This window comes from Nannospalax galili, unplaced genomic scaffold (assembly GCF_000622305.1).
Source record: "Nannospalax galili isolate Female #2095 unplaced genomic scaffold, S.galili_v1.0 scaffold146, whole genome shotgun sequence".
In the NCBI taxonomy this organism is placed as follows: domain Eukaryota; kingdom Metazoa; phylum Chordata; class Mammalia; order Rodentia; family Spalacidae; genus Nannospalax; species Nannospalax galili.
The window spans coordinates 6,111,597-6,138,320 of NW_008357929.1; the positions used below are offsets into that span (position 1 = coordinate 6,111,597).

The following is a 26,724-nucleotide window of genomic DNA, read 5'->3' on the forward strand; positions in this document are numbered from 1 at the left end:
TACACACAGGGCCCAGAGAGGTAGGGGACCAAACCTCTCTCTGCCAAACTGAAAGTCCTTAGTAGGTCACAGTTTCCTTGTCCTTTTGTCTTCAGTTCCCCTCCCTCCACACCCCACCTGCCTCCTTCCCTTGCCCAGACAGCCCTATGATAATCCCAAACTTAGGTCATAGGCGTCCCAAGTGTCAGCCCTGCTTTAAGCTCCTTTGGGGGTTGCTGAATAAGCAAGTTCCAATAAACACAGTGGGAACTAGGCATGCAGCTGGCTGCTCATTCTCTTGGCCTAGAAAAGGAAACCATTTCTGTCAGCTTGTGGATCAGCCGCAATGTCGATGCTAGGCTAGCTGGGTCCTGCTCTGCTGGGAAACTCATGGTCCAGAGGGGAAGATGACGGATCTTTTGTTTTGTCTGTTTGTTTGTTTGTTTGTTTTGTTTTGTTCGAAACAAGGTCTCACACTGGAGCCCAGGCTGGTCTCAAACTCACCGTAATCCACGTGCCTCAGCTTTCTGTGTGTTAGCATTACTGGAACCTCCATATCAGGCTGACGAATCTTGATACCAGGACTAAGGTTGTTACCATGGTGACATGTAGAGCACTAAGGGACATGCAACATATTGGAGGTTGACTTGTGAAGAAAGATCAGAGGAAACATTCCCAATGAAGGTACACTTACATTGAGAGCCACTCACAGCAGACTGTAGTAGTAAAAGCGGTGGGAGAGGGGAAGTTTGCATCTCAGACAGAGTGGCTGACACAGCCACTGGGGCAGGAATGGGAATTGGGTTCCAGGACATGAGTTGTCCAGGGTGGGTAGGGGACAAAGGGAGAGAGAACTGGGACTAAGGCTGAAAGGCAGGTGGGCCAGATCCCACCAGCCCCCTGCTGCCTTTGCCACTGTGCAGTTTGAAATAGGAAGGATCTGCCTTTTTTGAGTAAGCCCCTAGCAGGGTAGATCTCAGTCAGGGGCAAGACTGGGGGCCAAGAGGTAACAATGGAGCTTTTGCAGTCATCAGATGGCCAGGGCTTGGAAATAGTGAAAGGACAGGGCCTCAAGCAGGAGTTGGCATCCACCTGATCAACACCGGGTGAGAAGGCTGAGGAATAAGGATGGCGATGGGTTTTGTGGCTTCGAGGATAGCAATGTCATCCACTGACATGGGAAACCCAGGCAGAGCTGCTGATTTCAGGGGATGAACGGGTGCCCTGCCCTGCCTGACTGCATATGTGGTGAAGACTGAGCTACAGATGAGAAGCTGCTTGCCCAAGATCAGCCAGCTGATAAGCAACGGCTGGACCAGGTCTACCCACCAGTGTACATGACCGCTTCAGAAATCCAGGGCTAAAGATATATAAGAACCCAGTGAGCAGCTTCTCTGAGATGACTGAACTCTGTGGAAGGCCATTAATTCTTCAGCCTTAAGTTCCAAGATGAGGTTGGGGAATAGATGGATGCCCTGCCTCTTGACCAATTGGTATGCAACCTCCTGAGGCTGATGTTTAGGGTAATCCTCCCACCTCCCAAGATTTAGCCACAGCAATGGCCCATTCACCAACCCAGAGATGCTCCTCTTGGGAGAAAGAAAGAACAGTAGAATGAATACTTGGATATGTAGTGTTTCCTATGGGCCAGGCATCCTGCAGGGCTCTCTGCAGGCATTATTTCAGGGATGGAAGTGTTACCATGTCTACAATATAGATGAGGATGCTGAGGCCAGGGAGTAAGAGCAAGATTTGGGACTTACACTACAGTCTCTCTGATGACACCAGGGTGCCCCTGAAGTTTGGATCCTGAATAATGCATGGCATTATCACGCATTTTGGGATTATACATCGTCAGTGGTAGAAGAAAGAGGCACAATACGCAGAAACTGGTTAGGGTGTTCCACCCAGAAGCAGGTGCCTGAAGTTTGAATTTTTCTCTATTTAGCATGATGCTGACTGTGGGTTTGTGATATACTGATTATGTTGAGATAGGTCCGCTAGATTCTCCATGACTTTTATCATGAAGAGATAGGCCTTTTCTGCATCTAATGAGATGATCGCATGGTTTTTGTGTTTGAATATACTTATGTGGTGGATTACATTTATGGGTTTATGTATGCTGAACCATCCCTGCATCTCTGGGATGAAGCCAACTTAATCATGGTGGGTTTTTGATGTACTCTTGAATCCAGTTTGCAAATATATTTTATTGAGAATTTTTATATCTATGTTCACTGGGGAGATTGGCCTATAATTTTCTTTTTTGTTGGATCTTTGTCTGGTTGTGGTATTAGGGCAATACTGGTTTTGTAAAAAGATTTTAGAAGTATTCTTACCTTTTCTATTTTACAGAATAATTTGAAGAATATTGGTGTTAGTTCTTTTATGGTCTGGTAGAATTCTGCACTGAATCCATCTGAGCTATTTTAATTTGGAAGATTATTTTCAATGTGTATGAGTGTTTTGCATGTATATATGTAAATGCACCTGTGGGCACAATGTCTGTGGAGGGCAGAAGAGGGCATTGGATCCCCTGGAACTGGAGTTATGAATGGTTGTGGATGCTGGGAACTGAACCTGGGTCCTCTGCAAAAGTAGCTAGTGTTCTTAACTGCTGAGCCACCTCTCTAGGTGGAATATTGTTTATATCTCATTGGTTGTTATGGGTCTGTTTAAATTGTTTATTTCATCTTGATTTAATTTTCAGTAGCTATATATATCTAGAAATTAAAACTCCAACACAGGAGCTGAAGAGATGGCTCAGTGCTTGAGAGCACTGGCTGTTCTTGCAAAGGACATGGGTTTAGTTCCCAGCACCCACATGGCAGCTAACAACTGTCTGTAACTCCAGTTCCAGGGGCTCCAACACCCTCTTCTGACCTCCATGGACATTGTACAACATGAATACACTTACGTGCATGCAGGCAATACACTTATACACATAAAATAAAAATAATAAAATATTTTAAAGTTACAACGCAATTCTTCACAGAAATTGGGGGGTGGGGGAAGGAATCTCAAAATTTATTTGGAAACACACAAAAAATACCTCAGGATAGCCAAAACAATACTGAATAATAAAATGAGGCGTTGGCATCACCAGCTTTGATTTCAAATTAAACTATAGAGCTATAAGTAATAAAAACAGCATGGTACTGGCATAAAAGCAGATACAACAGAATAGAATCCAGGACCTAGATTTAAGTCCACATACATACAGCTACCTGATTTTTGACAAAGGCCAAAAATACCCATTGGGGAAGAGACAGAATGTTCAACAAATAGTGCTGGTTAAACTAGATAGCTACTGTGGTGAGGCACCTTCTTGACCATAGTTATGCCATGTTAAATCTAGACTGAATCTAGCCTCTGAAACTAAAAGGCAGTTGGCCCACGGTGTAGGAACATATCACCAGGTCCCTGGTTGCCTGGAGAACATGGCAGTATGTCCCTAAGTGCTCCTGCTAACTGCAGATTAATGGCTTCTGTAGGTTATGCTTGGCTTGCTTTTGCAAAATAGCAATTGTTTAATATAATAGAAATTGTTAAGGGGGCTTTCCACCTCTAAGCTTGGGAACTTAAACTTTTCACCCCTGGATGTAGTTTTTCTGTATAAAAGCTTGCCCTAAAGATGGCTCAGGGCTGCACTTAGGACCTGAATGCCCAGTGTAGTCTCCAGCAGACTAAGAAAGACTTTCTTTTTTTTTGGCAATTTTCTGTCTGAATGGTCTTCTCTGGTGAAACACCCCACAATACTACATGTAGAAGAGTGAAACTAGATCCTTATTTCTCAGCCTGCACAAAACTCAACATAAGACCTGATAGCCTGAATTTAATAGAGGAGAAAATAGGGAAAACCCTAACTTATAGGTACAGGAAAGGACTTTCTGCACAGGACCTTGAGAGTTTTAAGCATTAAAACCAACGATTAACTGATGGGACCTCATGAAATTAAAAGGCTTCTGTACAGCAAAGGACACCATTATGTAAGTGAAGAAGCAGCCTACAGAAAGGGAAAAAATCTTTACCAGTTATACATTTAACAGAGGGTTAATGTATCCAGAATATACAATAAACTGAAAACACTAGATGAAAAAAATCAAACAACCCAATTAAAAATTGGGGCAAGGAACTAAACAGAGAATTCTCAAAAGATGAAACACAAGTAGTTGAGAAATGTGTTTTAATGATAAACATCTTTAGCCACCAGGGAAACAAATATTAAAACTACTTTGATATTTCATCTTATCCTAGTTAGAAAGGCTAAGATCCAAACACCAAATGATGACAAATACTGGTAAGGATGTGGAGAAAGAAGAACGCTTACTCCTCACTGGTATGACTGCAAACTGGTATAGCCATTATGAAAGTCAATGTGAAGGTTCCTCAAAAAGCTAGAAATAGATATACCACATGCTCCAGCTATACCAATCTTGGGCATACAGCTGGCAGACTCTGTGTCCTACTACAGAGACACCAGTTCACCCATGTTCATTGTTACTTGGTTCACAATAGCCAGGAAATGGAAACAGCCTAGATGTTCAACAACAAATGAATAGATAATGCAAATATGGTACATTTCAACAACAGAATATTATTCAGCTGTTAAGAAAAGTGAAAGTATGAAATTCATAGGCAAATGGATAAAACTGGAAACAATCATCTTGAATGAGGTAATCCAGACCCAGTAAGATAAATGTCACATATTCCCTTTCATTAATGGATGATAGCTTTGAATCATTAAGTAGGTGTGTTTCAAATGGAAAATCCATAAATGCCAGGAACTAGTAAGGGGCCATGAGGGAGGGGGATACATGAGAGGGAAGATAGGATGCTGTGATATAAAGGGGGAAGGAGAAATAAAGGAATAGAAAGGGTTAAATGTGTTGGGGCATGGGAGGGCACAGTAGAGTAAGGAGTATAGGGTAGGAGAACTAACACTAAGGGCCTTTGAAAAGTCATATGGAAACCTCCTACTATAGAAACATCTTAAGTATACACATACACAATATAAAGAGTTTAAGTTACCATATAATGGGACAATGTGCCTACCAGATACCACAGGCTAGAAAATATAAAGTCCAATGCCAGCAATGAGTTCCCTTTTTAATTTGTTGACCAGGGAGGTTCCATAGACCCTCAAAAAATATTGGCTATTGCCATTGATCTTGGTTATTGCCAGAGCTTTCTGAAGATACAGAGTCATAGAACAAACATGGAGAAATCAAGCTAGTACTGACCTCTAAGCTTCAATTCATCTCTGTTGGATAGCTTTCATAGTGCTGGAAGGTGTTATATATGCTTCTGGAAGTGAAAAGTAACCATCAACATTACCCACCTGTGAACCCTACAAGCTACAATAACAACCAGCCTGAAAGAGAAGCCCAGTGGTACAATAGTGGCACAAACGCTATGGGAGTAACCAACTACTTTCTGGTTGGATTTAAGGCATGTGCCACAAGATGGATCCCATGTCTGACACTGTTATCAGGACCAAGAACCTGTGGCTAGACAGGTCACCAGCCATAGGGGAGTCTCACTACTATTATCCTGGTAAAGCGATATAGTATTAAACCAACTCCTAATGACTTATTATTATACCCATAGATTAGTACATCTCTGTTTTCAGCAGGGAAACTTCTCTTTTCAGCAGATGTTGATTAACACAGAGTGCTTAGCCCTAAATGGGACACCTACCTATATCACATCTTTTCTTCTCAAGGCTCAGGAATTATTGCAGAAGAGGGGACAGAAAGATGATAAAAGCCAAGGTCATGAATGAGTACAAGGAAACTGGGCCTTCCAGAAACAATAGGGCAATTGCACATATGAATTCACAATGTTTATGACAGCATACATACAAGCCCAAGCCAGCATGGATGGGGAGAAATGAGCAAGAAGCCCCAGCCCTGCCTGAGGAACCATTGCAAATTGAGAGCTGCTGGGAGAGGGAGAGTCAGTTTTCCTTAAGGGTGTGATACTGGGTAGGTTAACCCACTCCAGAGGATGGACCCACACCCAAGAGCATTTGGGGAACGAACACAAATTAGACTTAATGGGCCTTTAAAAAAAAAAGTAATGGAGGGGCTGGAAAGATTGTTCAGCAGTTAAAAGCACTGACTGCTCTTGCAGAGGACCCGAGTTTGGTTTGCAGCATCCACACGATGGCTAACAACCATCTGTAACTCCAGTTCCAAGGGATCCAATGCTCTCTTCTGTCCTCCATGTGCACTACATGACATGGGTATACTAACATACATGCAGGCAATGCACTCATACACATAAAAGCAATAAAATATTTCTTAAAATAATAGAGGACATGAAGTCAGGGACAGGGAGTCCAGTAAGGTGAGGGTGGAGATGGGGAGGGGTCTGAAAGTGCTCAAAATACGTTGTATGACATTTTCAAATAATCAACAAAAATCTTTTTTTAAAAAAAGATTGGCTTGTCTCCCTTAGCACAGTGTCCTCTAGGTTCAGTCACATTGCCATACACACTAGCTGTAGACAGAGGCAGATATCTGAGCTCCTGTTTTCAGATTTCAGGTATTCAATCAGCATCTCTGGAATCAGATCCAGCCACCAGTCTCTTTAAAAGCCATCAGATCCAACTCATCAGTTTCCATACAGGTAGCATGTGGATATAATCCCAGCCCTCAGGATGCTGAGGCAGAATTGCCAGTTCAAGGCCTCCACAGCAACATAGTGATTTGCAAACAAACCTGGGCTACATAACAAAAATCCTGCTTCAAAGATTAAGTCATTTTCTTGAGATGAGGCTATAGCACTTGCCTGGCATGTGTGATGCCTAGTTTTGTTTACCAATACTGGGGTGGGTGGAGCTTCCCAAAGGGAGTAATCATGCCAGGATTGTGAACTCCAGCCTGGACCTTTAAGCAACAGACACATTGAATGATTTGGGGACTGATCTAGAAAAGAAGAGGTACTTGCCTTCCCCCTTTTGACCTCTGACCTCTGCTTTTGTCCCCTCCAAAACAATGGATCGCATACATTTTCTTCCCATTTCTGCTCAGAAACAATGCAAGGGACCACCAGGCAAGAGAGAGACTTTCAGTTCAGTGAGAAACAAATATCAAAGAATAGACAAAATGCAAATCAACTTAAATTTGTTTTAATCAATAGCACGACAAGAACTTGCAGTGCGGATGCGACTCCAATTTCATGGAGATGGGGGGCACATGTTTATAAAGGCTTTAGAAAATGCAGGTTTTCCTGTATCTTGGATAACACTCCAGCAACATCTGATGTTCCCCAGAGGCATTTTAACACTTTCTAAACCGACCAGTGTGTCTTGGAGCCACAGCTTTACACCAGCCCAGGGCCAGGCATAGTTCAGAGAAGGGAGGTGACCCCAGCATTCCAGGAGCTGCCTGGCTAATGACAGGACATGGGTATATGTAGAAAGGAAAAAAATGAGGACATATATCTTAATACATAAACTCTGGAAATCTAGGTACCTCAAACCCTTGCTTCATTATGTATGTTTTTTAATGTCTTTGCTTCCCTTTCCACCCTGTAAACAGGACATGAGGACAGCACAGAACATAAGGGGGCTTGCCAAAAAGCTCCACAGTCAGGATAAATAATATTTATATGCAGTCACTCAGACATCAAAATTATTGTTAAAATGAACACACTATCAGCATTTTAGACCAGGTCAGCGTCAGGACCTATGCTGACTTCCCTAGGCTTCACTTACTTTTTGCTGAGCTCTGCCCTGATGTCAATCAACTTTATCCTTGTCAATGACCTATGGACTATAGTAAGTGGATTTAGTTTTTTGAAACACTGCATTAGAGTACAATATATTTTATCACTAAGCTTTTCAAACTACCTTAGATGTCTTATCCTTGTCTTGGCCCCACTACAAAGTCTCTGTTAAAAGAGCTGTCACATAAAAGACAGGATTCACAATTAAACTCGGATTTCAGATGAAGCATAATCCTTAAGAGATGCTTATGTAAAAATATCTATTCATCTGAAATCCATAATGGGATATCATGGGTTTTCATTTCCTAAGTCTGGCAGCCCTGTTTGAAAAGTGTCAAGACAGTATCCGTTTCCACAACAACATACCCCACCCATGTACACATACACTTTGCATACTAAGAGAAACCACACTCCTCGCCATTCCCACAGTATTTCCACAGGCTGCTCTTCCTTGATCCTTCCTGCAGCCTCTTGCCTTGTAGCTTCCATCGCTGAGCCTGACTTCAGCTGTCAGACCTTCCTCAGCCTCGTAGGTCAGATTCTGGCACACAGCTGATTTCCCATTGGTATAAAGGTCTCACGGGTTGGTTGATGTAGCCCCGTGGGCCTCTCACACCACCCTCAGTTCGTCCACACTCAGCCACAGTCCTCTTTCCTCTCCTGGGCTTTCAGCATCTGTCTTGGATGCAGAATTCTTATCAGTTGGATTTGAGTCAAGAGAGTAGTGGATAAACCTCCTAGAGCAAGCGACTTGGCCATCAAAGGGTTAATGGTGAACCATATATGGAGGGGGTGTTTCTAGCCTGGGGTGATGATGTAGAGCAAGATGCAGTAGAAGTCAAGTTCAGAAGGGCAAGTGGAGCCAGAAGAAGGCTCTGATGTCAACATTCAGAAGGTTCCCAGCAGTTGAGGCCACATGTCCAAGAATGGATAGTGTGAAGGTTCATCCTCATGGCCAATCTGACTACACTTAGAGTCATCTAGGAAACACATGTCTGGGTGTGCCTGTGAGGTTTAACCAAGTGGGAAGACCCACCCTGAATATGGGAAGTACCATCCCATGGGCCGAATAAAAAGGAAAAAGGAGCAAAGAGCTGAGTACCAGCGTTCACCTTTCTCTCCTTCCTGAGTGTGGATGTAATGTGACTGACTGGTCATCTCACACTCCTGCCACCACAGCTAAGACTATTCTTGCCATTACACCTTCCCTACCATCATGGACTATACCCTCCAACTGTGAGCCAAATAACCCTTCCTCCCTTAAATTGTTTCTTGCCAGGTATCTGGTCACAGCAATGAGACAGGTAACTAATCTGTGTGGTGCTGTGACTGTTCAAACTCTTAACGCCAAATGGAACTAGTGGACAAAAGAGGCAAGACTTGACGGGGAGGAAGAGAAGAGTAGGGAAGGAGTAGGGTCTGCTGGACAACATGGGGTCATACCTTGTCCAAGAAGGGAGGTAAATCGACTTAGCTTGGAGGCAGAACACCTCTCCCTCTGTCCTGCCTTGAGACAGACCAGGGGGCCTCTAGCTCTCTCATACACTACCCAAGTTCTGCCAATCAACAGGGTTGGTTGATGTAGCCCCCTGGGCCTCTCATGCCACCCTCACTCAATAATTCCCTTGGATACTTGTCAGACAGTTCCAATACCTGTTCATCATCTTAGAATGTCAGCCATGAGCTGAGGATTTGGTGCTTTCAAAGTTCCCTGTGGGGTTCTTGTGCACCCTACATCCAACCTCAGAAAGAAAACTTGTGCCAGGAGAGGAAAGGCAATGGAAGCTTGGCCCTATTTAACAAGACACTTCCCTTCATGGAGGCTCCGTTCACTAGAATTTAGGGCAAGGCCCCAGGGACAGGTGATCATTCTGGGAAACAGACCTGGCAGAGGGGGATATAATAAGTTGACCAGGGCAAGCAGAGCTGTGAACATTCCACAGACTTGTTTATACAGAGCTTGAAGAACCTGGATAGACTCCATGTCAAAGTGGGCATGATGAACCAGAAGAAAGTGGTCCTGTGCTCAGCCGTATCTCTCTCAGGAGGCCTCAGTTGCAGAGCTGAGGTGATGGATCCTGCCTTATATCTCACTCTCTTCCAGAACCTCCTCCATAGTGTTGGCCAGGGTGAAATCCCCATCACTGCTCTCAGACAGGCTGCTGCCCCGGGGCCAAGCTCCATGGCCCCTGTGAGGCCTGGCACCCAGCTCCCTCAGGGCCTCTGATTCCAGATTCGAGCTGCCAGATGAAGTCTGCAACTTCTGAAGTGTCTCAGCACCCTCTCTCTCCGACAGCTTCTTGGGACATTTCCCTAGGAACCGGAAGTTCTTCCCCAAGACACAGGCTCTGCAGCCCCAGTGACGAGCTAGCAAAAAGCGGCCCCAGGACTTGCGCAGCTCCGCCTTCACCTGGCAGGTGAGACAAAGGTGGGGTAACCATCTTGAAATCATTTACCTACATGTCCATTCAGCAGATGTTTATTGAGTGACTACTTAGGTCTACATTGGGGAAATCAGCATATCAGATGATGATGATACTGTGAACCATTAGAAGTTGAGCAGTGTGATAAGGACTGTCGATGGACATTAGAGGACACCATAGTTTGGGACTAGGCTCCTGTACTGAGTTCCAACACACCAGACTAAAAATCAAAATGGAGTCACTCATGCTAAATTTCTGCCTTACCAAAGCAAACTAAATATGTGACTTTCAGGAGCAAATAACAAATTTCCCAAATAGGCTAGTTTCAGCCAGCATGGTAATTAATGAGGCTCCTCCCACCTTAGCCCTTACATAAAAAGGTTATCTAGAGTAATATCATGTTCACTGGTCATTTCTGTCTGAATCTCTGTCCCCATCTTACAAGAAAAAATAACTCGAAGCACTCAATCTTTTTCGGTCTTCTTTCGGCTTCTTTTTCCCGTTTCTATCTATAAAAACAAGCCCCTCAGAGCTGGAGAGATGGCTCAGCAGTCCAAAGTACTGGCTGCTCTTGCAGAAGACCTGGGTTCAATTCCCAGAACCAACATAGTGGCTAACAACCATCTGTAACTCCAGTTCTGGGGTATCCGACACCCTCTTCTGACCTCCGAGGGCACTGCACTACACAGGTGCACTTACACACATGCAGACAATATACTAATACACATAAAATAAAAATAATAAAATATTTTTAAAACCCTCTTCTTAGCTTATTGGAACATTTATTCTGTTTCACAGAATGAAATATAGCCTGGCTCTAGAATTATAAGTGAAGCAAGTTAAAATCTTCTACTGCTGTCATTTCTGCCTTTTGACAGGAGACTAAAACCTTGAGATACGGTGTTCAGGAATGGGCTTTCATGGTGGTGTTTGAATTTAAACCGGCCTAATGGATAAGGCGTTCCCTGTGAAAACACAGAAGTAGTAGCAAGCAAAATGGAAAAGGGGTTTGCTGTCTAGAGTCTGAAATTCTATGGAGGAGGCACCCACTGGAATGGAGGAAGGGGAGGATGAAAGGGGGCTGGAAACTATTGACTCCTAAAAACATGAGAAGATACCTGTTCTGATCTCTGGCTCTCACCCCTTTAAGCCTTGTCTTAGGTACTATGGTTTGGGCAAAGCTCTTACACTGAAGGCTTAGTTTCCCACTTTGGCACTAAGGAGAGCTGGTAGACGCTTTAAGAGGTGAAACCTGGGCTGGAGATATGCTCAGTGGTTAAGAGAGCATGCTGCTCTTCCAGAGGACCCAAGTTCAGTTCCCAGTACCCACGTCAGGGCTCCACTGCTTATAATTCTAGCTCCAGGGGACCCAACACGCTCCATGGACAAATGCACACATGAGTACTTACAGATAAATAGATATAATTTTAAATATATATATTCTTTTGAAGGTGAGGCCTAATGGAAAGTAGTTAGGTTACTAGGGGTGTTCTTGGGGAGAATATTGGGGCACTGGCATATTCATTCTCTTTCTCACTCGCTCACTCTCTTGCTCTCTCACTCTCTGTCTCTCTCTCTCTCCCCTATTTCTATCTCCTCCATGAGTGATCAGTTCATTCCACCATATGCATTCCCATCATTACAAACTCTCTCACCACAAGCCCAAACGCCATGGATCGAAACCTCTGAAGCCATGAACCAAAATCAACCTTTCTTTCTTTCTAAGTTGATAAGCTCAGGTGTTTGTTGCAGTAACAGAAAGCTGACTAATATACCATGGTATAGCTCCTGGGTGTTGAGTTTTTACTTTGCTCTCAGCATGCCTAGGGCATTAGGGTGAAGTAAGATCAGTTGTTATTCTCATTTTCACAGATGAGAAAATCAAAGCTAAATAACTAACCCCCAGAGCTTCTAAGTAGTCAGCTAAGGTTGAGATGCAGATTGGAGTCCAAGTCCACAGTTGTCTCTTCCATCGTACTTTAATCCTAGCACATCTCCAACAGGGTGAGGACTGAGTTCTGAGCTGCTCACACCTATTTGACATCTTTTCTCATGTATTTAAGTTGCTGCCTGTTCTCTCTAATGGGTGTTCACAGTAAAAAATTGACCCAATACATGTGGGTTACAGTTGCACCATCACACAAACAGATACCCCCAGGGAGAGTAGGGTTCCAGGCCCTGCCCACCAGAAGCTGGGATGACAGCACAACATCATACCTCTCCATTGGCAAAGCAGTACTGCAAGGCCACCAGGAATCCCTGCAATGAAAAGGAAGACATGACATGAACTTTGACTTGGTGGATGTATGTGAGTCAGGATCAGTGTCCAAGGAACCCCTGGAAGAGGAGCTCCAATGCATTGCTTACACGAACCGGAGTCAGTTGTTCTGGTCATGCCATCCTATGCTTCCATGTCATCTCCTCTTACCTTGATAGCCACCCACCCACAACAGCCTAGATGATCTCCCATGTGCTCATGGTGACATACGTCAATAATGATTAATCTCTAAGACCCTAGATTATTCATTTGATTATAGCAATACAGGTGTACTGAATAACTTCAATTGTAAACTTGACATACCTGTCTAGAGGAAGCCTCAACTGAAGAATTGATTCCATTGGAATGGCCTGTGGCCAAGTCTGTGGGGCATTTTCTTGATTGTTGTATGATATGGGAGGCCCAGCCCACTGCGGGAGATGTCTCCCCTGGGCAGGTGGGCCTATGTTATATAAGAAAGCAGGCTGAACACAAGCTAGGAGAGCAAGTCAATAAGCAGCATTCCTCCATGGTCTGTGCTTCAGCTCCTGCCTCCAGGTTCCAGCCCTGAGTTCTTACCCTGGCTTCCCTCGGTGATGAGCTGTGACCTGGGAGATGTAAGATAAAATAAACCCTTTCCTCCCCAACATGGTTTTGGTCAGTGTTTTTACCACTGCAATTAGAAAGTAACTAGGATACAGGGTAAGGCAACTGTCCCATTTCTACCTGACCATGGTGGTCATTGACTAATTCACTTCACCACACTTGTATTCTATCCCTCCCTTACTTCCTGGGCTTCTGACACAGTTGTCAATCATGTGATTCCCATGTTTTAGGTTGCCATCACCATAATAACTGACCCAAACAGGCTCTGTGATGCAAGGAAGGCCAATCTTTTCACTAGAAAAAGAGAGACTGTATTCTCTTCCCTGGGTTTGCCATAATAATTATAATTGTAGACAATGTAAGCTCAGAGGTAGGGCTGGCATCTTCCCAGTGACATGGAGAGAGCCTTACTGGGCATGAAGCCAACAACAGAGGCCAGAGATCATGAGAGATTTTTCATGGATTGTTTGAGGACCTACATCCAGTTATGCCTGGTCCTAAAACTTTCATTTAAGTGACTTAATAAACACCCTTTTTTCTTGTCAGACTATTTCTTTTGAAATGATGGAGTATTTCCCACCAGTGGTTTCTCATCACACTTAGCATAAAATAAACTCTCGTGGAAGGTGATCTGGGCTCTGGGCCTCTGTGGTGCTGACTTCATCTTATGCCCTGTTTTCCCTCAGCTACTACAGTCCAGCCACACGGGCCTTTGGGTTCCTCTAGGATATCAAGCTCATGTGTTAGGTGTCTATTGTGTACATCTTAGTGGACCAAAGTAATAAAGATTTATCATCTCACATTCTGTGGCCAAGGATGTGTTTAAGTAGACACAGGTTTTTGTCTTATGTTGTTTTTTTTCTTGAAACAAGGTCTTGATGTGTAACCCAGATGGACCTTGACCATATGAACCTCCTACCTCAGCCTCCTGAGTGCTGGGATTATAAGAGTGTGCCACCAAACCTAGCTCAGCATCACCCTCAAGTGCCAGTCAAGGTGTTGGTTTGAACTACAGTGATCTGAGCATTTGACTTTTTTATGGTAATTTATGTGGCTGGTGAGCTGGTCCTGGAAGCTCTGATTGTACTACAATAGACTACAAGTGCATTTGAATGTATTTTTTTAATTTTAAGATTTACTTATTTTTATTTACATGTATGTACATACATGTACATCCAAGTGCTCATAGAAGCCAACAGAGGGTGTCAGATCCCCTGGAGCTAGAGGACTGTAAGCTGCCTGACATGGGTGTTAGGAACCAAACTCTGGTCCCTTGCAAGAGCAGCAATCAGTCCTAACTACTGAGCCATCTCTCCAATCCCCAAATCATTATTTTAAAAATCAACTCCCATATTAAAAGTTTTCTGGTTACAAGCTAAAATATAACCACAGTCATAGAAATGAAGAGGTAGGATTTCCTCTTCACATAATAGTGGTTATTTATTAACTAATATTTAAAAATCTTGAAGAATATGTCCCAGGCAAAAATATTTGTGTTCAGATTCCCTGTCTTCACTCAGCTGGAAGACAGTGGGTCTCAGTCTCTGTCCACAGAGCTTCTTGAGTGACTTGCCTCAGTAGCTGGCTTCTTTAGAGGGGTGAGCGAGGCAGAAACTGAGGCTGCTTTTGTTATCTAGACTCTGAAGTCCTGCATCATCATGTCCACAAAACCTAATGGTGACCCAGGTCACGCCCATTCACCATGGCCAGGGACAAACAAGGACATGGACAGCATTCAGGGCCATCTGGGAGACCAGCTACCACAGCTTGCTTCTTCCTCACGTCCCTTCACACTTTCTGTTTCCTGGGATGTTCTTTCCTCAAAGTTCTGCTTAACTGACTTTTCAAAATTAGAGCTCAGCTCAAAAATCACCACCAAGAGGTCTTGGTAGGCCACCCAGCACTGGGCGACCACTATAGTCTCTGTCACAGTGGTTCTCTTTGTATGCTCAGCACACCATGGCTTTATTGTTACTTATTTGTATTTGTCTGCTCAGTTATCTACCTCCCTCTGTGTCACTCAAAATGAAAACAGCATCCTCTTCTAGACCTCACAGCACCTGAAAACATGGACATAACAGAAGTGCAGTGAGTATTTGTTGAGTGAATAAATGAATGAATGAGTTGGGTTTCTGTCACTTAAGACTAAGGGTTTTGCCTTGTATGCTATTCATCCATTTTTGAACTATGATGATATGAGTTATTTTCTAAGGTATTTAGAATTGTGGATACAAGGATTATAATGAAAACAACAGACCATCATGTAATACATTTTTACAATGGGGAATTGTCAGTAAAGAAACAACCTCTTGAATTTGGACAGTTTTTTCTGGATTTACTGTTAAACTGCCAGAGGTCTGAAAGCAGAGACCCTTTAGTTAATGTTCATCCCCAGTGCTTCTCCATGGTTATATTATTTTTCATTTGTCAAAGAGCCACCTGTGATAACTGGCATGTCCTGGCTTTCTCTAACTGATGTGAGAGTCTGCGGAATTTGGGTTTTGTGTCTCACATATTAGAAGAGGAGATGTGTATAGTATATATAGATGTGTATATAGACCCAAGTACTTGAGTGTTCGTGGGGAGAATTCTCAATATGCCAAGCCTCACAGGGAAAGGGTACATCTCCAACTAAAAGGTGAGAGTCCTAATGACAGGCTGACTCTTCATATCTTATTTATTTGTTGTTTCTTTGTTTGCCAGATGAGTTCTCACAATGTAGTTCCTGCTGGTCTGACACTCACAGGCCTCCCACCTCAATATGCCAAATCTTGATATTATAGTCGTGTGCTACCATGCTCAGCTTTCCCTTATCTTTTGATAAAATATGACCTCAGGAGAAAATTTTTCCTGCTTTTCCCTCTATAGGCCTCTGTCAGCAGGTCCCTTCTTAAGCAAGGCTAGGAATCTCCAGGCTCAGATACACGCAAGAATGTTATTTCTCTTTCCTTGTTCACCTAAAGAGTCCATGGCCAGGGCATCTGGATGGGAGTTGATGGTGCCAGTTAATCTTTTCTACCCATGCAATCTCGTGAGAGGTTCACAGCCTCCTAGTGGGGTTGGCAGGAAAGGTAATATTTGCCTCAGGGCACGTGATATAAGAACTAGCTCTTGGCATGCCAGAATTCTCACTAATTAGTTAGCTAAAATGAGATTCCACATGACAAATGTATCTTCACATCACTGTTTTGGGAACAACCTACAGTCTGGATCCCATTCCTGATAAAGCAAATGTGAAGGGAGCAGGTCCCACAGAACATGTGATCTCCCTTCACATGTCCCCAGCATGGGATTGTCTCTCCAAAGAACTGCCAACAAGAGGCTAGTGACATAGTCTGAGCAACAAACCTCTCTTCAGAGGTTAGGGTCCTCCCAGGCCATGAGGAAAGGAAGCTGTAGGGACTAAAGTCTGCTCTTGCTGATTCCTTGGTTAAAGCCATTAAGATAGGACATATCAACGGGCCCCCTTTATCTGCCCATCCAGGTGCTCATCTCTATTTAGTGAGATGGACAGGAGCGGTGTGAGGTACATAGAAGAGCAGGGGCTCTGTCTACAGACAACCCCTCTAAGCACTTTCTGGCTCAATCCTGGAACAGAACACACTGTGGCGTCTCTATGATGCCTCAACTTCCTCGATGGCACAAGCTGGTGAACAGAGCTTCTGTGGGTGGCAGGACCATGATCCATTGTGAGCAGCTACTCTCTAGAGAGAGCCCCAACCTGTGACTCTGTTTACCAGCACAATGTGATGCAAACATCATTCTGGATAGGTATGAACTTCTGAGCCTCTTAGAGGCCTGAAGAGGACTGGAGATTTCCACTTGCTCCCTCTTGGAACATTTGCTCTCCAGTGCTTCAAGAACTCAGCTGTGAGATGCTCAAGATACATAGAAAACGGAGGCTCCCTGCTGTGTGGTCCTAGCTGAGCTCTTGGCCAACAGCTAGCATCAAAATGTAGTCATGTAAATGAGTCATTAAGGACATTCCAACTTAATAAAGCCTTCAGATGTGTGTGGATCCAGTCTAAAATTACATGTATCAAAAAAGACCACACCTACTGAGCCCAGACAGCCTAGCTTAGGAATCATTAAAGGTAATAAGATGATTGTTGCTTTGAGCCAAGAAGTTTTGAAGTGGTTTATTACATAGCTAATGGATGACCAGAGCATCCTCCAGGCCTGAAGAGTCTGATAAGTAAGCTTTCCTCCTTAGAAATTTGGCCCCCAACCCTCCATATGAATGTCTGGTCCTCAATTTACCTTGGATGTGTGAGATCAGGTGATTCATGGCTCATATTAACCAGTCATGTCCTCCAAGAGAGAAAAAAAAGGCCACCGAATACTACTAACATAACAGCTGGAGGATTTTGCTTTCATTTTGTTTTTCTATTTCAAGATTATCTTTCACAGGCGATTAAAGTCAAGCAACCTAGGAAATTCAAATTACTAACTTTTAGCTTCTGAAATCGACCAAAAGATTGAAATAAATTAAACATGTTTCCATGATGAAAAGGAAAAAAAATCACCAGTGGGTCTCTCCTCAAAATCACAGAGAATTTAGCTCCAAATGGAGGGAAAGGAGACCACTGTCCAGCTGACATACCCAACCAGGCTGTTTGCTTGGCCACTGGTGAGCATGCAGGGGGCACATTTTCTTTGCTCTCTATACCGAATCTCACAACCTGACCCCCACCTGGTGACAGGCTCAAAGACTGGGGTATAGAGAACTTTGCGTCTCCTGTTAACAATCCTTACAAGACAAGCACGACACACTATGTGATGTGACAGATACAGGAAGGATCTTAACCTCCAGATAAAAATCTCATCTTTGACTTCATTAGCATGCGCAAATTCTTTATACCTTAGTTTTATTGTCTTTGGGATGGATATAATAACTTCTCATTCACGAAGGCATTGTAAAAATTGAAAGAATTTCATTTTAAACGGACTTTCGATGTGCTGTTTTAATTCCTTTGGTGGTGTTTTTCTACATTTTAGTTATTTTCTGAGCATGTGTCCTAGGGATTACAGCATGCATCTTAACTTGTCATGATCTATTTCATATTAATGCTAACTTCATTCTGGTAAAATATGAATTTCTTTAATATATCTCCGTTTATTCATTTCTTTCTTATGCTATTCTTTTCAATGCTATTTTTTAAATTTCTATTTAATTTTATATGTATGAGTGTTTTGCCTGCATGTATATAGGTATATCATGTGCATGCAATGCCCATGGAGGCCAGAAGAGGGCATTGGATCCCATAAAACCAGTGTTATACATGGTTGTTAGCCTCCATGTGGGTGCTGCTAACCGAACCCCAGTCATCTGCAAGACCAGCCAGTGCTCTTAACCACTGAGCCACCTTTCAAGTCACATCTTGTGCTACTGTTGATATACAAATCAATAATATATATGTATATATGTATACATTAGGTCATTTTATGTTATAATCCCAATAACATAATAATTACTATATTGTACAATCATCTTATATCTTTAAAAATCAATTAGGAAAAATAAAAATCTGTCATATTTAACTATGTATCTACTTTTTGCAGTGTTTTTAATTCTTGTCAATTTTAGTTAATTTATATTTTTTTGTCTGGCCTAAAGGAGTTCCTTTGAAACTTCTTCTGTGACTGTTCACAAATTGTCTCAGTCTTTGTTACCTAAGAACACATTGTACTTTCATCTCGAATTCTGGTCACAGAATTTTTACTGAAACTTCTTTTTCCCTTCCCCTCCCTCTCTATGCCATGCCTTTGCCTTCCTGTGTGTCTGTTGTCCCATTATGTAATGGGTTGTTGTTCTTTTGTTACATTCACAGTAGTTTTGTTTTTGAGACAAGGTCTTCATCTCCGACAGACACTGGCTCTGAACTTGCAGTCCTCCGCCTCTCCGCTTTCTGGGTGCTGGGATTACCTCCTGGCATAAGATACCACCCTCAGCTAGGGTACTTCCTTAACTTACCCCCTTGTCCCCACACTACAATGGTGGCCACTGTTGGTTTAGTCACTTTCTTGGAATGCTAGCTCCATGGCATCTGTCTCCCTATGTAGACACTGACATCTGTGCTCATTCAAAAAAAAAAAAAAAAATGGGTTTTTTATCTGTAAGTCTAGTCTCCTGCCCCATTTCTAATAGCTTAACAATGAGTCAATGATTGATCAGAAATTACGTTTAGCTATCTTGAGCTGTAAGTTTCTCATATTCTTTGCCAATGATCTGTGTTCAAGGCTCAGATGGTGTACAAGTCTTCTCTAGCTTTTACTTTCTGCCAGGTCCTCTAGTGTCTCCTCTCCACATGTGCAGGAACTCACATCCATCCAGAGGCATATGGACAGCCTTTCTTATCTCCCCTGAGTATGTCTGCAACCTTGGGCAGGCACCTGATCTTTCAGTCCACCAGAGAGACATAGGAGAGCCCATCGCGGCAGCCTCATCCTCACATTTCCTCATTAAAGTCCTGGGTAGCCCACCAATTCTATTCTTGCCCCACAAAAGATTATCCTATCTGTGATTATGATTGACCTTCCCTAACCCTTTGCCAAAAAGGTCACTACTATAGCTGACCGATGACTGTGCCTATGAGGTTTTCCTGCTCTTACATTCAAAACACATCATCCTCCTACAGGGAAGCTGCTGGCTTTTCCTAGGATGTGTTCGCCACTGACAATCAGAGGCAGAGAACAAAAACATCACTACTAACAACGGCAGACATCTAAAATGCTTGCTGTTGACAGTGGTCCCCTGGTCTGTCTCCTCTCCTCCAGTCTAGACCATGGTAGTTTGCAGAAGTACCAAGATGCCAGCTCCAGGCCCAGGCACTTAAAGTCCCAGCTTCCATGTTCTAGGGAGCCCTGAGCTGCCACATAAGAGATTGGTCACCCTGTGGAGAGGTGTCAAGGAAAGAACATACAGAAAAATAAGAGACCCTCAGACCAGATGGAAAAAAGTAACAAGTAGCAGAGTAGAAAAATGAGGTCCTAGATATTTGACCCAAATGAAGATAGCCTCAGCTCAGGCCCCTGCACACGTGAAGAGGCCACAAGACCCCAGCAGATCTCATAGGGCCAAAGTTTGACCATCTCTCCCATTTCCTACCTAGATGCCTGACTCCCAAAGTCATGGGAAATAATAAAATTGATAGCCACACTAAATTACTAATTCAGCAATGGTTAACCAAAAATATTCAGGAAACCAAAGCTAACCCCTTGCTTCTAGTTTCAGTGTACATATCTGTCTGGTTCAAGAGCCTACAGGTCTAGATTTGTTACTCCCTGCCCAAGTGGTATTGTGTTCTATGTACATGTCACACAAAGCACAGAAAAGGTTCACAACAAAAATAGGTCCTTAATAAAAGGCTTCATGTTGACACTCACAGTTAATATGATCATGAGTCACACCACTTATTAGAGCCCAGGAACAAGACTGCTTTTCCCTTCTGAGTCACTGAGTCGCGCTGGCAGGATCCGAGCAGCACTTCCCCATCTGCATACCCTTCTAATGTCAAGAATCCTCACCAACAAACCTGGCTGATGCCAGAAAACTATTTTCACCCAGAGGGGCCTGTTTAGACCACATGTATTTCATTTTCTCCAAAGCCAAGGCCTGGTAATCAGGTTTCTACTTACATGGAAGGAGCTCAGTGTCAACTGGATGAAGAGTCGAATAAGTTTCGAATATCCTTGAACTTGGTCATCAGTGATGAAAGAAAAGATGATTTCATGAACACCCAATAAAGGAATGAGGACAAGTGTTGACTTTGCCAATCTGCAAACATCAATCAGGTAACAGTCATGAAGGCCTCACTGGAAGTAGGAACTATTGCTTGCTCTTCTGTACATGTCTTTATTGTAGATCTTGTCATAGTGAGAAATAGTGATTTTTTTTTGGCTGGTCTCCTTGAGTATATATTTCATGCTTATGGGCCAGTATGGCCTTCCTCACCTTTTAAAAACTTTATTTTTTATTTTATGTGTATGACTGTTTGCCTGCATGTATGTAAGTGCACCACATGCATGCAGTGCCCTCAGAGGCCAGAAGAGGGTGTCAGATTCCCTGGAACTGGAGTTATAGACTTATTAGCCACCATGTGAGTGCTGGAAACTGAACATGGGTCTTCTGCAAGAACAGTCAATGCTCTTAACTTCTGAGTCATCTCTCTAGCCCTCTTCCTCAGTCTTATATCCTATACATAGGAGATACTCAGGAAACATGAATGAATGAATTGAATGAATGAATGAATGAATGAATGAATGAATCATCAATTGTAGGTCATCATATGCCTACAGATATTACGTTTCCAGGGAGCAAGTAGCTGCCACCTTGCAGATGCCACACAAGCTTGACACGTTTCCTGTTCCTGTCTGGCAGATGCCTCTATCAGCTTTCCCTCCCCACAAATTCAGTACTTTTGATGTCAACCTGAGATGAGAGAGAAAATGAATTTCCCAGGGCCACACAGATACCAAGCAGCAAATCCCTGCCTGGAAGTAAGGCTATGACTAAACACCAGGCTGCATAGTCTGTGCTGGGCTTTGCTACCAGCCCTCAGCTGCCCCTCAACCCTGTGACAGCAAGGGCTGCAGGAAATGGCAAACTGATCCCACTCATAAAAAGCTCAGTGTGGAGGTTGGTGGTTGTTTACAGTCTACACAAAAAAGACAAACATTCCTTTGTACCACCCACATGCAAAGTGCACAGCTGGGGCCCAATCATTCCAAACTGGTGGATCCTGATCCTGGCTGTTAAAATTCCTTCCAGAGTCTTTAAAATATATACACTGAGTCCCCTGAATACCTGACTCTGCCTCTGGGGATCCCGCCAACTGTAGATTGACATTTCTTTTCTTAAATGACCTCAGCATCTGTGGCTTTCAATATTTCTGGTGATTTCTAGAACTGATCCCCCATGTCTGCCAAGGGACAACTGCATATTGCTTCCTGGGCCCCAATGTGTATTTCCTGAAGCCAGACTTCTGGAGGCAGAGCCTTGAGAGTGAAACTTCACAGAATTCCCTCATGGGACTCTGAGAAGTAGCCAAGTTTGGAAATGACTGCACTTTACTATTGAGCTGCTTCTTGATTTGAGAGTAACTACATTAGCAAAGGTGACTCATATTCAGGGAAAAACAAATCTACTGTCTAATTCACACTGAGAAAAAGGGAGCTTAATTGTAACGTGTTCTTAGCCCAAGTGGCTGCTTAAAAAGCCAGTGTAGGAGGAAGCTCCCTCAACACCCCCAGACCCCACACACGTCATCTAGAGGTAAAGATGTAGAAAGTCACTCAGTGTTATCAGCGGTCCACCTGCCATTCTTTAAGAAGGCTGAACTCTATCCTGAGTCTGTGAGACCCATCCAAACGCATGATTATCCATGAAGCAAAACTCCTTCATCTTCATGCCCTGAGAAGATGCCTGGAAGAGGAGAACAAGAGCTGCTCTACAGGAGGGACTCCACCTGGCCATGTGGGCTGGGTGTCCCAGAACCCTGACAGGCAGGGGAGCCCACGAGTAGGAAAATGAGTGACAGGCCCTGGCTCTGTGCTCCTCCTGAAGGAGCTCAGATCTTCTCCTGCCCCCGCACCCACCCACCTGGGAGTTGGTTAGCTAAGTAACAGGCACATGTCCCCAAGGAAAGAACATTTCTAAGGGACTTTTTTTTTTTTCATTTTCATTTTTGGTGCTGAGCACACTGCTCTACCATCAAGCTATACAGCCCCTGGGGGTTATTTTGTTTGTTTGCTTGAATGTCTAGAAATGTTTTAAAAACATTTGACACAAAGGTTGCAAAGTAAAGAGCATGGGTTGAGATTTGACCTGAAGGCTGCTTTTGCTTAAGACCCAGAGTAAGAGTGAGGTTTGCTACAGTACCATCTCCCTTTGAAAACTGGGTGATCTGGTGACACAGGATCCAAACTGCTACTTGACCATTGGCTATGGTTCAAGCTGAAGGAATTTGAGAAACTGCAGAAGCAGGAACGTCACTCTGATTTCGCTCTCTGATCTCACTCTCATCACACAGAGCAGTTCATGTCACCTAGGAAGGACTTCCTACCCTTTCCCCGAAGCACGTCATAAGCGGTGCCCTCCCTGTTCCCACAGGAAAGGAGCATCCATGCTACTGAAGATGAAGGACCACAGAGAGGCATCTGAATTCACAGGCTTTGCTACATCTCCCAGTTTGTTACCATTAGACCACACCCCGTTTGTCCAGTAGTATCTCCCCACCATGGTCCACACGTCATCAAACCTAGCATTAAAATATACAAATCTGATCACTTCTTTGGATCTTCATTTCCTTATGACAGTTCCCGTAACAGCTAAAACTCCTAAATAAATGTGCCTATTTTCCTATTAATCTGTCTAATCAATATAATTCAGACCCAAACCAGAGTCTCTATGAGTCAAAGCAAAACCTTTCTTCTCCTTCACTGCCTGCTAGGAAGTCCTTTCAGAAACGGGCATGTGAAGAAACAATTCTCCTTTACAAGTTCATTGTGAGTTCAGGCTCCACACATGACACAGTGAATAAACTCATCAATATAAAGAAAGAGAGCTGCCTCCCTGCTGGGAACCACAAAGAACAGCAAACTGGACAGAGCTTGGGAGCTGCTGGTCTTACTGTAGGTGTTGTGACAGGGTATAAAGGTATCTGCATTTATATTTTATTTGAGTGTCCTAAAGCATTTTTCCTTCCTTCTTTCTGCGTAGCAGAAGCAACATGGCATAGTGACTTAAAGTGAGGCTCTAGGCTCCTACTTCCTTGTGCCACATCCCAGCGTGAGCATACCATGCAGTTTCACTCTGCCTCAGCTTCTTTTTTTCTAAGAGTAGAGATAGTGACATTTTAGCATTGTTTTAAAGTAAAAATATTTTAGTTTGTTTGTGTGTGAGAGAGTTCTAAGAGCATTGCTTGCCCTACACCCATGCACTGATATCTATCTATCTGCTCCAAGCCAGGCAGTTGGGCCATTTGCTGTTTCCTTTGCCTGATGGACGAAGCCCAGTGAAGAGAGCTAGGAATACAGAAGTTTCTCTAGCTCCTAGCAACTTGCCTGTTGAGCAAGATATAAATGTGTTTAATTTAAACTTCCCTAAAATATATTCCTGGAGAAGGGCCAGAGCTTGGGTACTACATTCTGAAAGTTTTCAAAATCTCAGCGAGCTGGAGGTAACCCCACCTTCTGGACTTTAGATGAAATGCTCTAGGCGCCATCTCCCTGTTTTTACCCTGTAGAAGATTTTCAGAGAAAACACACATGGGGGGGGGGTGTGGAAGAGGAGCAACTTTCCAGTGTGGAAGTAAGATGGGCAAGGTGGCCCACTGAGGTGACCAAGCCCAGAAATGAGGGAGTAAGTGCTGCTTCCTGAGAGCAAATGGGCAAACAAGCTCACAGACCCTGCAGGGTTCTGCAGCTCAAGGACCCTATAACAGTATGGCTGTGTCTTCAGAGACAAGCATGGACTCTGCACTATGCTCTCTGTGGGGAAAGAATGAGTCAACAGAAAGGACAGGGCCAACCAAAATAGTGGAGGGAAGAGCAAGAGGAAGATGTTCTCAGAACTTCTCTCACCCTGCCTGTTGCGTAGGTGAGTCCTCGGAAAGAACCAGCCCGGAACCCCAAGAGACTCAGAGGGAGAGTGTCTAAGGACAGACGCTGAGGAAGCCAGGAAGCAGCAAGGAGTCACCATCTTGGCTGGGCACAGCATGGATCTAGAAAGCTTAGCTAAGATGTGGGGGAGGAGCCCACAGGCATGCATGCCCTTGTAAGTAACTCCCTTCCAGACATCATAAACTTTATACAAAAAAACTCAAATGGGATGCCTGGTGTCAGTTTTGTAAAGTGAGGGAGGCTTTGGCAGATCTAAGTGATTCAAACCAGTATGTAAAACAAATCTGTAAAATAATAGAACAACCTACAAAAGATATAAAAAGGACAAGGCAGAAAGGGAGGTCTGTTTGGGTTACTCAAAGACAAATGTGGCAAGATTTATGTCTAGCCAAAGTTCCTTGAGGAAAAAATTGACGAAAAAAAAATTCTGTACTAAGGAGTTTCTGGAAAGCTTTAAAAGCTGAGGAACAATACACAAAAGGCGTACAAAGGATACAAACTGTCCCGGGGGGAATTAAGGGTCCCTGAAGATTCTCTCCTGAGAAAGGCTATATTATGGGTGGAGGCAGTTTTTCCCACCAGGGCCTCCCCGCAGCCAGTTATAGAGAGACGACAGATATGGCTACAGCCAGGAGGCAGACCCAGGGCCTGCCTGACTCGGGGAACCAACAGGTGCAGGGGGGACAAGAGGGACCCACTGCCTCCTTAGCCCAGTGCAGGGTCAGGCAACTTGAGCCAGCACCCGAGTTCATTGAGAATAAAAAAAACAGAGAGGCTCCATGTAAAATCCCCAGAATGTGGAATGACTTCAAAGAGACAATTAAAGATAGTAAAGAACTAACCAAGTTAATGCCTTTTATCCATGCTATGGTACCCAACAGAGATCTGTTGAGAAAACAATACAAATGGATAAAACCTTTCCACGCTGTGTTAAGCCTTGTCTAAGTTTGATTTAATATATGATACTAACCTCTGAGTGCTTTACAGATGTGAAACCCATTTGAAAGATATCAAGTACATCTGAAGAAATCAAGGCCAGCTATATCTGTAAGAGTCTTGGGAGCTTTCCGGTTGGGTAAGACACAAGTGATACCCACTGGGATGGTTGGGAAGGGCCTACAACACCTAATCCTGTATGAAAATAAAAACATAGGCTCCCCAAACTGTACAACTACTAAGAAAAAATTACAGTACCAGGAGTAGGTTTTCCCTCTATGAGCTGTTGGCCAGAGAGATCCTAGAGGTCCTTAAACCAAGGCTGTTGCCACTCATGTCAGTTGTACACCAGAAAAGGTCAGTAAGGCCACGTTGCTGAAGACACTGCAAGATGTGACTGTGGGAGAAGAGACAGAGCCGAGACTAAGCTGAAAACTCCATGCCACTGGAAGCATGGCTTTCATAGTGCCAGAAGGTGCTATGCAGATAGTTGGGGGAGAAGGATCCCCTATGATTCTGCTCAATGATGGACCCCGAGTGCTGCACACTAGTGACACGCCAAGCAATGACTGCTGATGCAATAATGGCTTGACTAACATAGGTACAACCAGCAAATTTCTAATTGGTTAAGGTCCACTCCTAGAGTGGAACACACATGTGGTGCTATAGACCAGGCCAACCCCCTGTGTCAGGGAAAGCTGTAAGACCTCAGCAGGGAAGCTGCTGCAAGTGTTCTGTGATAAATATGGTACACCTGCTGGGGTATCTTCTAGGCTTTTGTATTTGCACCCATGTTTGTTTAGATGTGTCTGCTTCTTTCCATTTGTCTTTACAGTAGGGGAGACACCAATGAAATGGATCAACAGCCACATCTTGAGAACAAATGATAGGGAGGCCCAGGAGTCCAATATCTCACCACAATGAAAGAAAAAAGTTTGCCCTGCATATGTCACTCCCTCCAAAGCTCAGGGACCCTTGCAGAAGACTGGCAGAAAGATTGTGAGAGCCAGAGGAAGGGGTGGAGTGTTGGGTAGGCATGTCCTCCAAGAGAACTATCCCTGAACCCCAAGAGACTCGGAGGGGGAGGGTCTAAGGATAGATGCCGAGGAAGCTGGGAAGCTGCAGAAAGTCGTCATCTTCGCAGGATCTAAAAAGCTTAGTCGAGAT

General features: G+C 43.7%; 1 protein-coding gene across 1 annotated transcript in view; it reads right to left on the reverse strand.

The window, feature by feature from the left end:
- Nucleotides 1-9,723: 9,723 nt before the first annotated feature.
- Glp2r (glucagon like peptide 2 receptor) overlaps nt 9,724-26,724 on the reverse strand; it is a 62,310-nt gene continuing 45,309 nt past the window's right edge. Inside the window, exons 11-13 of the mRNA XM_008855731.2 lie at nt 20,638-20,776; nt 12,354-12,395; nt 9,724-10,123 (exon numbers count right to left, since the gene is read on the reverse strand). Of these exons, the coding sequence (XP_008853953.1) occupies nt 9,797-10,123; nt 12,354-12,395; nt 20,638-20,776 (508 nt within the window). The 3' untranslated portion in view covers nt 9,724-9,796. The remainder of the gene's footprint in view (nt 10,124-12,353; nt 12,396-20,637; nt 20,777-26,724) is intronic.